Below are 13,930 nucleotides of genomic sequence, written 5' to 3'. Positions count from 1 at the left end.
TTGTGTGTGTTGTCATGTGTGATGAGATTTATGCTTAGTAGTTTGTGACAAGTTTGTCTTCAGCTTTAGGTTCTATGTTAATCAGCTTGTATTGAACAATTTGTTGATAATTATTATGATATTTTAAATTAAGCTAAAAACAAAACCTCACCTGGCTCTGGATGAAAGATTGTAGGCTTGTCATCACAGATACAGTAGTCTGGTGTGAGTCTCAGGTGTTGTACAATCATTAACTTCCAGAGATTGAATTGAGATACCTGAATGTGGCATTAGTTAATAATCTATAAGAGCCATTTCTTTCAATTGTTGGCTTGGCAGCATGGAAGAGAGGTGAGGCATTAGCCAGCACGCCACTGTAGTCGGTTCAGGATTTTACTAAGGCAAGTTTTGAATAATGAATGGAATTGAGACTAATGATCAGTCCTATACAATTATCTATTGATCTTATGAGTTATATTTTTTAATATTGTTTATAATATGAAATGGGCTCAAAAGTTACCAGCTTATTTTATGACTGAATTGTTTGTGTCAGCAAAATGAGAGTGTGTATACTAAGTAACTGTCTGTGGTGGGAGTGTTCCTAACCTGGTTAGGTGTAGGACAGTGTCACGTGGCTGTTGCGTTGCATCAGACTAAGACATATCAGCCAAAAGCACTTCTCTGTGCAGCACTGCGAGCAATATTTTACTGCTTGGTCCTTGTTCCCACTGAGCTGTGTGTTGGGAATCTTCAGCCATTGTGAAGTGTCTGGGTGCTCCACGGACATCGGGCTGTCTGCATTGTGCAAGAGACAATACTACATATTGAACGTATATTTTGTTCATATATAGTCTGAAAGGGATTAGTGCTGTATTCTTTCTGTCGTCAGGTAAAGAAAGAGGCAGCCTGAGGGATTGTAGCAGCTTCGTGAATTCTGAGAGAGTGAAAGAGGTGGCCTCAGTGATTTACCAGTTCATAATTTACTGAATATGCTTCCAGTGTTTGAAACTGAAAGGTAATGTTGCATAATTTGATAACCATAACATGCACAAGTAGTACTAACAGGTAGTCATTCACTATTTTGTGATTTTTCTCAGTGGAATGATAACAAAATTCTTTCCCCCTTTGAAAGTGAAAAATGGTGTTGTCATGTCACACAGGGATTGACTGTATAGCTTAGTAAACTCTGTGATAAGAGGAATATTGTGAAGCTGTGTGTGTACTTCATTCTCTTCACTGAGATGAATTAAGAGAGGTTCTTGCCAGTATCATTGTGTGTGTGTGTGTGTGTGTGTGCATGTGTGCATGCATGTGTGCTGCCTAGAATTATCATGATAGATTTCTTGTCTCAATATTATTATCTAGAGCTGTGAGATCAATCCTGTCCTCATTAACTTTAGCATCAACTTAAAGCTATCTATTTTATGGGCTGACTTGTTCCACTTGAAAAATCCTTGCTAAGAATATTTGAGCCTTTTTTTTTTATGCATTACTCACTTTGACACAATAAAAAAGACAACTTTGCCATCATAAACATGAGGTTTTCCTTGTTGCTTTCTCTGATCCACCAGCCTGGAAGATGCCCACAAAACACAAGTGTTTAATGAGAAACACCCTTAGAACTAAAACTAACCATAAGGAGACTAGTGTGTACAACTCTGTGTTATTCCTGAGTCGGCCACTACCACCCACTGCCACCCATCAAACTTCACTCCCTGTCATGTCACCTAAAGGGCACACACAGGCACTGTTATACAAACTTTAGGGTACACTTTGTTACTTTTTATGAATGAATATCTTCAAGCCTTCTTTATTGTGTTCTAATTACTGCATCATATTTGAATTTGAACTCATATCTTATTACAGTTCCTTTCCATTTCCAAGAATTGGCTTTTATTTTCTAGAGGCTTAAAGGAAACTCCAAAATTCAGGTGGAATGTTTTCCTCAAAAATTTTTACATGCTTCATTATTTAGAATAGTTAAACTACATTTTCTCTCCCATCTCACACAGATTTGTTCTGCTCAATGCATGTTAGAATACTGTAGTCAGTTGATATTCATTTTTGAGAAGCAGTGAGGTTTGCCTGAGTTTGAAGTGCCTAATACGTATAACAACATGAATACCCCTGCATTGATTTTGCTCTCAGAGTTTGAATATGTCTGTTAGGAGCTTCAGACCCATGGGATGAAAAGCCATCATATTCATTGGTGGGCAAAATACAGCCCAGTAAGGGAATTATAGAAAGATGGGCACTGCTCATCACAGCACTGCAGCATGTTGCTGTGCTTGTTGTGCAATTGGCTGCTCAAGTTTATGGTCTCTTGTTCGTGTAGTGGCTGCCAGCCCAGAACCTGACTGTTTCATGGATGGCACCTTCTTATTAAATTATGATGTGGATCAGTGACTGCCTGATGGTGCACAGTGACTTGTCCTGAGCAATCAGTAGTTCCCACAGTACTGTATCTGTTTCTCCAGAATGTTTGGAATGACTCCTTTAGAGGGTTTTGTTATCTCAAGCCACCAGTTCTCATTGTCATGCCATAGTTGTATATGATGTTGCCTTCTTCCAGTATTCTTGTGATTTATGCTGTGTATTTTAGCAAGTTAGGCGCTTGAGGGACCGTGGGGTGAATCATGAAGCACCTCCATCTTGCCATTGTGTGCACTCCCCACGGATCGCTGGGAAGGGTTTTATCCTGATGCCACCCAAGATTTGGGGTGTCTGCAGTAATGGAGATTGAAATTCTTTGTTCCAGAGGTGTTTTCTTCCCATAAATTATGATTTTGCAGTAGGCCTCACCAAAGGTTCTGTGATGTGAAAATTTAGCTTTGCAAACACAGTCTCAAGAACTAAGCAGCATGCTTAACTTTTCTCTTTTATCTACTGGTTACATCTCAGCCAGTGACTCATTCTTTCCTATTGCTCTTAATTGAGGGGAAGTGTTATGAATTAACAACTCTACAAATCATTGCCTTTTAGGGTGTCTAAGCTGCCTGAATGTTCCATGAGTTTGTACTTGACTTACAGTGTCTGGAAAGTGATTGCAAACCAGCCAGAACTAACAGTTGTTTCAGTAATGTTTTGTCTGTCAATAGTCTGCACCAAAAAAGAGCCTTGAAATGTTTTCTTAACCAGTTTTATGATGGATTTCCATGGAATGGCCTCCCTCAGTCTTCAAGGTTAGTTCCAGTGGTGCAAGAAGTGCCTTGTCTCAGGATTGAGAAACACAGGCAGTAGCATGAAGCAAAATTATCATCTTGACTTAAACATTTGTCTTCTCAGCTCAACCCAGCAGCCTTTACTCCGATCAGATCTTTTACTGCAATAATCTGAAAAAATCTTTCCAGATATTTCCCATGTCAAAGGACTGCTTGGTGCTGTGGCATATCTATCACTTGCCTAGTTGTCATATCACATAATGGCTAAATGATTTGAAGCTGCCTGTATCTCAGAACTTTTCTTAAAGGAACAGGTTTGTGTCTATAAAGTGAATGGATAAAGAACTCAGAGCATGTGAATGATATGTAGTTAATGATTCAAGGTTGTGAGTTACTCACACCTGCAGACAAAATGAAGGGGAGGCTGTCCAGAGAAATTATATGAGAAAAAGGCAAGCCACATATAAGTGGTGTGTTACAAGAGCTCTTGTGGAAATTGTTTCCACACATATGACACATCAAGACATTGTGGCCATTACATTTCTAAAACAGCAACTTTCCCTCAGAGAGGCTTCAACAAACAGCTCCTCTGCATCAAAACTTTTCAAGAGCATTAAATCAGTCATCAGTAGCTGTTTAGATGGAATTTGTTCCTATTACATACTATTTTTTAGAATAGTTTTTCCTCTAAAAAGTTTAATTGCAATTGTGAGTGAAAGTATGTAACTTAACCACAAAGCAAGAATAATTTTCTTGGAAGTTAGATACCTAGAAAATAATCTTTGCTCATAGTTACATATTCACTCCTGCTCTGATTGTCATATACAAATACAGTATATATATATATATATAATGCTATATACAATAATCAGTTTGGATTGGGTTGTGATGATGTTTGGCCACAAGGCTCCCAGCTCTCCAGCCAGACGTACATAAACAGTTGGCCATAAAATTTGCTTGCCGTTTCAGTTCTTTGCCTTTATCTAGTTGAGAAGTTGAATGAAAGTAATCAAACATGTGACAGCTTCCAACATTTCCCAAACTTGCACACCTTGCTAACATTCCCATCCCAAGTTCTATGTGGAGGTGGAAGCATTGAACCACTTCTTCTTCAAGAGGACTTGGAATAGATGAGTGAAGACAAATGTCTCTGTGACTCAGTCCAAACTGTTTTTCAATGATAAAGACCAATTCATGCATTTAAAATTGTTTTACTGTGTAGATGTAAATCAATGCTTTCTTTGTTAATTTCATATTCTTGGTTCCCCTTACAATTTTTGTGTTACTACTATTAAGATTAAGAATCATTAGGGAGGTCGTTTTGTATGATTCAGCATTTTTATATAGGAAGGTGGCTTGTTTATTGATCAAGTTATATGCCTGTAACATTTCAACAATGAAAGAAGTTATAGCCATTTTAACACGTCTCTTTGTGTCCCTTCATTGCTGGAGAAAATAAAGGATACACATATTATTTAACAAATATTAGTTTATTAACTGTAATGTGTGTCCATACTAATGATCCCTCCTTCCTTTTGGAAGATGTGTTCAATGTATATCCAAGGGAGTGGCAGATGTAATCCATAGTCTTTTCATCATACTCTCCCTAGCTGCCAACTCATCTGGATCCTCATTGAAAGACTCGTGTTTTGCCAGCTTGTATCATGTGCAGTCAGAAGATAAATACCCTCACAGTGAAATAGATATGTTGCAAATGCTTGGGCACAAGGCTCTAGTAAGTTGGTAATCTATTTTTCCTTTAGTTTGTTACAGCTAATGAAAGAACCACCTTAGGACCAGAAGTGTTGGTTGGGCATTCATTGGTGTCATTTGGTCCAATGATTTTGTGTTTTAGCCCCTGGTATTATTGGCCTAACACTCCATTTTTTCCTTGAAAATGTGTTAATAGCAGAAGACAAGCTGTGGCAGTAGTGAGAAGAAAGGAACATTGCTTGAAGAATATCTAGGTAGACATGACATAGCAATAGCCTTTCAGTTGCTGCAGTAATTTTTGGACTCTTCATGGTCTTTGTGAGTCTTGTCAGTTGCTGAAGGTATGATAATCCTTTATATTGGCATGAGTAAACAGTAAGAAAGTGAATTGTCAGTGAGTCATAATGCAATGACGTAATGATATACTGAGAAGCCTTACCAGAGCCTTTCATGTCCAGTATGTTCGATCCACAGGGATGCCACTAGATTGTGAGGCCCAAGGGACACCATCAGTGTGGTTTCCTCCCTCCAACCACACCACCACCACCACATGTCTTCAGAAACAAGTGGAAAATAGGCCAGCTAGTAGTATGGCAGGTAGATTTCTGTTAGCATTGATTTTGTGGAGTATTACTTTATTACATAGTAACCAGTTCTTATACATAATTCACTCTCATGGTTGTCATTAGTTCAGATTCTGTGCTTGTAGTATAAAGAGCTAAATATGCATGTGTAATCCTATTTTCATATGTAGGTTCTCTGACAGGTCATTCCTGAAGGTCAGATTCCAGCACTCAACTACCACATTGTCACAGCATTACCAAGAAACTTATTAATAGCATCCTTGAAAAAGAAAAACCAAGTGCCAGAAGCTCTGCTGAAGCAAGAAACCAAACCAAAAAAAAAGCTCGGGGTGCCCGTACCGCTAGGACATCCTGCAGACTGTACTGTAGCTTTTGTCAAAGTTTGTACATGTCTGCAAGATCTTGGCTCTGCTCACTGCAAGATCTTGGCTCTGCTCACTAAGGCGTTTTCTTTTGGGCTGCACTCCTGATCTTTGCCCTTTTAGATACATGGAAGGTATAGTAAAGGTACAATAGGTATTGCTTGTGTTGAAACGTAGTGTGTTGCATGAAAGGTATTGCAGGAAAGGTATAGTCTTTTTCACGAGTATGGTAGGTATAGTCTGTATAGTACTTTAAATGCAAGGTCTGTGGTAGTTCATTGCATTGCATGTAAGACATACCTTGCAAGGGTAAAGGTGCAAGGCAGCACAGAGTGGAAACTGAAGAAACTACTCCATGAAGAAACTACTCCATGCCATGAACTACCACAGACCCTGCATGAAAAGTACTACACAGACTATACCTACCATACCACCATACCATACTTTAGTATTCATTTCGTGGATTTTCAGTTTCTACAGACTATACCCAACGTATCATACCTACTATCCATACTTTAGTTTCCATGGTTTCCACTTCAAACCACAAAGGGTTATGCATAGGTTTCTTTTATGCCTTCTTAAACTTTGACTTTAAAGCTGGGATAGTAGTAGGGTTTATAGCTTTAAACTTAAAAGTTTAACACACGAAAACCAGCTAAAGTGTGTTAGTGCTGTGCTATAGTGTTATTTAGTCAAAATCTCAGAACTTGTGTACTTTAGTACTTTATAAAACTCTGGATATGGATATAAGTTATTGATACCTCAAAGACTCTCCGGAGATCAAGGAAAAGCATTTCCACAATTGGAAAAATTTATAAAAAAAAAAACAAAATAAATATATATATATATTTGGGAGTCCTCAGAACTCTTAACACTGGAAGCTTATTAACCTGCATCACAGCAAGTCCACAAGTCTGACACACAAGGATGACATTAAGTATAGATTCAACAAGCATGTCAGCAACAACGAATCTTCAAAGCAGCAGCACCAACACACTGGAGGCAGCACCAATCCAACACATGCAGACCTGGGTAAAGAGAAACCAATTACTTTAAAATCTAGAACACCATTTTGGAAAACCTACACCACCATTTGTGAAAACAGCTGAAGTTAAAAATGACTGACAACTCTACAATACTTCACACCCCTTTGCCACCGTACTGATTAATTAGACCAACATTCAATCCTTAAATGGGTTCATCACAAAATGCAAATGTCACCCACAATATCTTCCCTCCATTATCCTTTGTTGATGCAGGTGGCTCCAGATCTTTCCAGGACCCAGACCTTTTGGACTGGCAACTAAAAAAAAAAAAATCTATGTCCAGAAATGCTTTTACAGCCTCAAATGATCCTTTCATTAATCGCTACACAGACCACCACCACCACCATCCATTAAAGGACATCCATTCCAGGACAGTTTTTTTTTTTTTTTTTTTTTTTTTTTTACCATGTGGGCTTTTCACGGAAACTTCTGAGCTAAAGGGGATACTTTTTTGGGTACCTCCTATCTCAAAGCTCACCCGTTAGGAAACCGTTGCCCCGAGTAAGGAACTCCAACCTACACTCGGACAATGGACAGGATTCGAACCCGTGCGCTTGGAGACCCCTCGGACCCCAAAGTACGCATGGTTCCACTTGCATTTGTTTTGCCCTAACTCATTAATCACTTGTTTCCCCTAACTTGTTAATCACTTCATCTCTCTTGTCTTGTACCTCGAGCTCCAGTTCCATGTGTTCCATGCTACAGCCTTCACTATCTTCAGGAAATGTAGCAGCTTAAGCCAAGGGAAAAGGTGGGAAAACAAATATAAGTATAAAAAATAAAAAAAAATTATTATATATATATATATATATATATATATATATATATATATATATATATATATATCAGGGCAAGACACGCTAATTATTCATCTAAAACTACTAACCACAATCACCAGACTGAATGGTAGACACTACCACTTCACCCTTATTATAGATAAATCACCATAAAAAGTTATAAAGACGATAATCTCAACTAAGCATAATATATTGAAGTCCAGCTCTTATTCTCCTCTTTACTAATATACAAGGAAAGAAAAGGTTTAGTAAGACACCTGAACAGTCTACATTGTAAGCATTTTACACCGTGTTGAGTAAGAATTACACAACGTACCCTTGTAGTTAAGGGGCCAAGAAACTCCATTCAATCCAGGCCACGGACAAGTACGGGTTAGTCCGAGGTGAGGAGCCATGAACCTCCTCTGCTCCCTTCCACTGCCAATCAGATTACCTGCGAAAACAACCATAAAAAATGTATTGTTATTTCTTAACATGGTAATAAACCAACAATAATACACACCACGCAAAAATGACGTCTACACTGGCAACAGTATCGCTTAAGGCCGTATGCTAGTTAAGGTCAAGAGGTACGACATACAGTTAGGCCTTTTTGCCTGGTGGTGTGTTGACAGTATACGACACAGTGGGCAGAAACGTCACAACACCACGGAATGTTAACCCCTTCTATACTGGAACATTTTTTTTATTTAGTTTTGTTTACAATTAGACAATTTTATTGACATTAGAAAGTGTCTGGAGGTCAGAAGATTAATGGCCACAGTCTTCACCTTTCTAACGCCCCACACGAGTTTCTGAAGCTGTATAATATGAATATGAAAACGCGTCATGATACTGAAGGGGTTAACACTCAACACTACATATACCCAACTAAGGAAACCAGAAGACACTCACTTTCTCGCTTACACTTCCTCCACCACGGACAGCAGACAAGTAACAGAGCAAGGATTCACCAAGCCAGACGATGACTACTCTTTCGCCAGTTTCGGTGCTTCGAATGATTCACTGAACGAAACGAACATCAGTGGCGTCAACCTTGCATTTTATATGAGGAACGCTAGCAACAAATGATTAACTGTTCACTAAACCATGTAACCGATATTTTCTCATTTATTTCTCTCTGCCTACGTATTATTAGACCGGCAATTTCACACATGATAGCGCAAACAAAGCACCATACTAACTATTCACTTTAACGGTCGCCATTTACATTTCCATAATGGTATCCATCTTGGACAATCTCATGTAACCTTCAGTGAAGTATTCAATGTAGAAACAACACCTCCACACTGCATAACTCACTCAGTCCAGGAGAGGTGTGTTGCAATGCTTCCTTGTGTCCACTGAAGGTGTTACGGTGTTGAATGGAATGGGAGGTGAGGTTGAAATGGCTGTTTCTTGAGGGATAAGTGTGAAGGGAAGAGATTAAGGTGTTAGTTGAAATGGCAGGAGGCGATGAGCAAGAGGTGTATAAAACAAATAGAAGAAAAGAAACAATAGTAATGAAACAAGAATAAAGAGAGGAATAATAGAAAGTCAAGGAAAAAAGGTGACTAGAGAGATGGCGGGAGGTGATGAGGAGTGGAGGATGAAAGGAGAAAGAATGAATACAAGGGCATGAAAATCCAAGGAAATGGAAAGGAAAATAAAGAAAACAAGAAATATAAAGACAAACATAATATAAGAAAATAAGAGAAAATACAAGTGAAATACGAAAGAAACAATAGGAAAAACTAATAAAATCAGGAAAATAAGAATGTAAAGGGAAAAAAATTGAAATATAAGAAACAAGATAACAAAAGAATGAAGGAACAAAACAAAAAGAAATACAAATTGAATAAAAACAATCAAACCAACACCAATCCACACACCATCTGCTGGATCCTGAGGCCAAGTCAGGGCAAGGACGAGCGTGGCTGACCTGACCAGGGCTGGGACGTGCTGCTGCCTCTCTTTGGGTTCCAGGTCCTAGTGGTGGTCTTTGTAGGGGGTCACACTTCTGGTCTTCCTCCTCCTCCTCTATTAGTTTTATCAGGACTCAATAATTCTGGACATTATTCAAGGAAGGCTTGCATCAGGTGGAGTGTGGTAATTGGTGATGGCAGAGAGAGAGAGAATATTGTATGGAAATAAATTTACTAGAAACTCCAGTCTTCTCTCTTATCTATTCTTCTCCATTGTTCTGCTACAAATGCCATGTCATTGTTTGTTGTTTGATGCATCACAAATACAGGCTGTGAGGGACACACTTCATTGATCAGCTGTTTTACAGCCAAGTCTGGGTATCTGTCCTCTCTGTGGCTTGGTTGTGAGTGCTGCTGGGACAGGAGTTGCCATAGCTCTTCCACTCCCTTCCCTGCCCTTCCCCACCCTCACATCAGCTGATTTACTAGACTGAGTTCAAAGTCATGACTGACAAGTTCATCCCCAAAATTTTGTTAACATGTTATCATGAAACAAGAAGAACCTGTTAAGTTAGTATTTGATGAGAAAGAAAACTGGTATCATATCGGAAAACACATTGATATATGTATCAAAAATATAATTATGTGAGATCAGTAGAAGCACAGCTTTGTTATAAAGGCAAGGAGCTACATGTAGCCCTCAATGCCTCATCCCTCTCCACTACCCAACACTGGTGAAAGCAAGCCACCTTTGGCATACACAAGAAGCAAAGGGAAAACTTGTTACTGTAACAAAGGGTCTCATGGTTTGTCTATGTGGCAGAATATGAAAAATCTGCTTATACCAATGTGTTTAGGAGACTTTTATTTATAACTTATGAGTTTATCTTAGCATTCATATCATACCTGCTGAATATGGCAGACACAAGCTGAATGTGTTATAAAGATTTCAGAAGTGTTGAATTCAAATCATCATAATTTATTTTTGTTCATATCAGACTCTTACAAGTATATCAGAGTTCTACAATTGCTGCCAACAAACAGTATCATCAAAAATGCCATATCAAGTTTCTGGAGTGAGATACAGCAGATAATATAGAAACATCTCTGCAACGTCACTCATTCTTAACCTCAGGATTTGCGCAAGAAAAGTAAACTGTTAAATCTTCTCACTTTCTTACCTTTCAACCCATGAGGAAGCCATCCCCTGGCCACTGCCAGTGCAGCCACCTCCACTAGTTGTCATGTATTAAAGTTTCTTGCTCTCGCTTTCGTCCACTTTCTCACTTCCAATGCGGACATAGCCTTAAATTCCACATGGACAGAATGTGATCCTTAAGCTTAATCGTATAGGTACTGGTCAGTGTTCATTATGTAGTTTTTGTTAAGTTAACACTCACACTGCAAGGATGTATGGGAGGAAACAAAATACTGACTAGACAGGAAGAACATCATCAGTTTCTTCCACCTAAACAATCTTTTTGATTTACAGAGTACTAATTTCACTATCATCTTTCTTTTTCTTCTTTTTACCTCTCTTCCTTGTCTGTTTTCTTTGTGTTTTTACTTCAGAAATCAAGTTTTCGTGAATATTGTTAAAACCATTTTGAAAACTCCCACTAACTTGTTCCTTTTTACACACTAAAGCTTCACTTTTATTTTCAGACACATTTTTCTTGGATTTCTTTTTCTTTCTTTCACTGCCAGCTTTAGCAGTGTCAGTGGAATCCAATGCAGAGCATGGTACAGCTACAATGCTTCCATCTGGCCTGTGTTCCTTCACTTTGTACTCATCTAAGTATCTGAAACAGGGAGCAGCATCTCACAATATCCATTAATAGGAAATTACTAAACTAATTCTATGTAAACTTGAAGAAAGATATAAAAACATTCCAAATATCCACTAATATTCTAGTCAAGATCAGTGTAAATCAAAGTGAGCTTTTACTGTAATGAAACAGAAGATGCTATCCTATGCCTCCTGACAAAACTTAGATCTCACCTCACATTCTTGGGATGAGGCCGAGGGTAAGACTCACTCCCTGTCTGGATCCACTCAGGAGATACTGCCACTGAACTACACTTGGTCTTCAGATCCTCCTGCAGGATGTATACTTACAATCTATCACTGTTATGGATGTATTTTATTGCAGTATCTATGAATAAGCCATCTAGCATCAGAGACTAATGTTGTATTACCTTCTAATGACACATGTATGTTGGTGCTATTGATTTAATATTGTCAAAGTCACAGTGGAAGGCATAGTGCAGATACATCTTTTGAAAAATCTTCCCCCTTCTTCCAACTGTATCCCCTTTTTTACTGCTTTAGATTTCCAAGTTTGAATCTGAAATATATCTGCTTACCAACCATTAGCAATGTGATGTGATAATGTGCCACCAGCCAAAGATGAGCTATCCCTGACCCACCTCATCTGAGCTGACATAGTAGGCAAGTTTCTTTGGAACCTTGACTCTCTTCCTTTTCCTCTTCTGTGTATCACTGAGAGTTTCGCTCTCCTGGTGAATGAGTGAAACATTCTTCAGGAGGTGGAAGCTTTGATGGTTGGTGCTGCCACAATCCTGGCTTTGTGGTGAAGAATTGTCTTGGTTGGAGTAAAATTCCACACTCCTGGAGGGATATAGGATCATCTGGATACATTTGTGATGACTGGTGTGCCTTCAATCCTTTTGTAAGGAGCCACAGCATGAAAATTTATGTCTAGTGATGACAATTGTAAATCCTTATCCACCTTATTCTAAGCAAAGATCTGTATCAAGATTTGGGGAAACAAAACATCTTCCTTTATGATATGTCTCTCTCTCTGTTTGGTTAGTCTTGTTCACTTTTGATTTATTTCAACACTTACTTCCATCACTCCATGAAAATAAAAGAAGAGCTTCCTTTTTGCTTTTGATCATAAAAAAATGAGTGCAGTACAGCAGGAGAGAGAGTAGTGCAGCTTAAGAGTGCACAACTACAACACTAACCCATCCAGTCTGGCGGCAAGCTGCTTGGCAAGGTAAGAGGAGAGTGTGGAGGGAGCTGCCACATTGCTTCGGCTCACATCAACTGTCCGAGATCCCTTCTTGTGTGATCCTGAATCATCACAGTCCCTCCATGGACTGCCTGGGGAGAGATGGAATAAAGGATATCGTGCAAATGACCACAGTTGCCTGCTGGTCATCCAGCTAGCCTTTACCATACAGAAAGAGCTCAGAACTCATAGACTGATCTTCAGGTAGGACTGAAGCCATACCACACCAGGACCGTGAGGTCACAGCTGCTTGAATTACATCCCGTACCTACATGCTGCTAGGTAAACAGGGGCTACACATTAAGAGGCTCGCCCATTTGCCTTGCCATGCACAGAACTCGAACCTGGGCCTTCTCAGCAGTTGTGAACCGAGTGGGTATCTGATATGGCACTGGAGCAACAATGTGTGGGGAATAGTCTGAGCTTATGGCCAAAAGAATACTGAAACAACTTTTTGAAGCATCCTCCCTAAACTCTTTGTAAATGGTTCTTATCTTATTTACTGGCCAACAAAACATCTTTGAAAAATCCCAATAGCTTCCACTAGAGGTTGTCGAGATAGGCACTAAAATATTTGAGAATGCAGTCAAAGATCTTACCACTCTTAGTCTGACTGGCAGCAAGTGACGCCTTGATCTTTTCCAGCAACACGAAGGACTGCCTCCCGCTGAACTCATTGCGGTGTTGAGGGTTGGCAGCCTGCTTTGGAAGATCAGTGTCCGCCTTATCTCTCCTGGATGCTGTCTTCCACAGTGTAGGATCACAGATTTCCTTAAACCTCGACTCCTCCCCATCTGAACTGCTTGAGTCAGACATGACACTACTGTGAGCTGTATTGATCCTCAGGTTCTCTGTTTATCCTTACTTCTTACTCTATGTTTCTTCCTTCACTTTACCACACACGTCGGCTTCCCACTCACCGCCTGTCAGGCTTCAAGCACGTGGCGGCGGGCCAGAGTTTGTTTTGATACCCGGACAGATCTTGACTTCTGTACAGTAAATATAGTTAAACATTTCACCACTTGTAAAATAGAACATAAGAATAAAAATACTTAACTAATCTCTATTGAAAATTATCATTATTTCTTTTTTATTTGAGGACAAGTTATTCATGATGCCGTCAAAACTGTTCCTATTTCAAGACAGAGCAGAAGCAGGCACCCAGCCGCGGGAAGCTCAAATCTCAAATCACATTTAAGAGACCCCAAGACAATTTACCTTTCTGGAAAGGGTCTCATGAGCAACCATACTACACTAGACACAGCACATCTGTCCACAACTTCCATATATATATATATATATATATATATATATATATATATATATATATATATATATATATATAT

At 39.1% G+C, this 13,930-nt stretch overlaps 2 protein-coding genes across 6 annotated transcripts in view; one reads left to right on the top strand and one right to left on the bottom strand.

Annotated features, from left to right (window-relative positions):
* LOC123515375 (myotrophin-like) overlaps positions 1–4,561 on the top strand; it is an 8,145-nt gene extending 3,584 nt beyond the window's left edge. Inside the window, exon 4 of the mRNA XM_045273890.1 lies at positions 1–4,561. This exon is cut by the window's left edge and continues 1,398 nt beyond it. The gene's annotated coding sequence lies outside the window, so the exon portion shown is untranslated.
* Positions 4,562–6,630: 2,069 nt separating this feature from the next.
* LOC123515373 lies at positions 6,631–13,565 on the bottom strand. Of its 5 annotated transcripts, XR_006677849.1 has the most exons (9): positions 13,184–13,565; positions 12,538–12,676; positions 11,977–12,178; positions 11,549–11,646; positions 10,728–11,348; positions 9,514–9,689; positions 7,959–8,075; positions 7,517–7,578; positions 6,631–6,827 (listed from the first exon to the last, which is right to left on the bottom strand). XR_006677849.1 is itself a non-coding variant. In XM_045273889.1 (5 exons), exons 1-5 carry the CDS (start codon positions 13,398–13,400, stop codon positions 11,033–11,035), a joined length of 972 nt encoding a protein of 323 aa, XP_045129824.1. In that variant the 5' UTR covers positions 13,401–13,565; the 3' UTR covers positions 10,150–11,032. The 5 variants fall into 5 exon arrangements, 1 of the variants encoding a protein (XP_045129824.1); XR_006677848.1 differs by lacking the exon at positions 7,517–7,578; XR_006677850.1 differs by lacking the exon at positions 9,514–9,689.
* Positions 13,566–13,930: the final 365 nt, after the last annotated feature.

This window comes from Portunus trituberculatus, chromosome 39 (assembly GCF_017591435.1).
Source record: "Portunus trituberculatus isolate SZX2019 chromosome 39, ASM1759143v1, whole genome shotgun sequence".
NCBI classification, from domain to species: domain Eukaryota; kingdom Metazoa; phylum Arthropoda; class Malacostraca; order Decapoda; family Portunidae; genus Portunus; species Portunus trituberculatus.
Note: the sequence above shows the minus strand (reverse complement) of the source record. Positions and strands in the feature narration are given on the sequence as shown.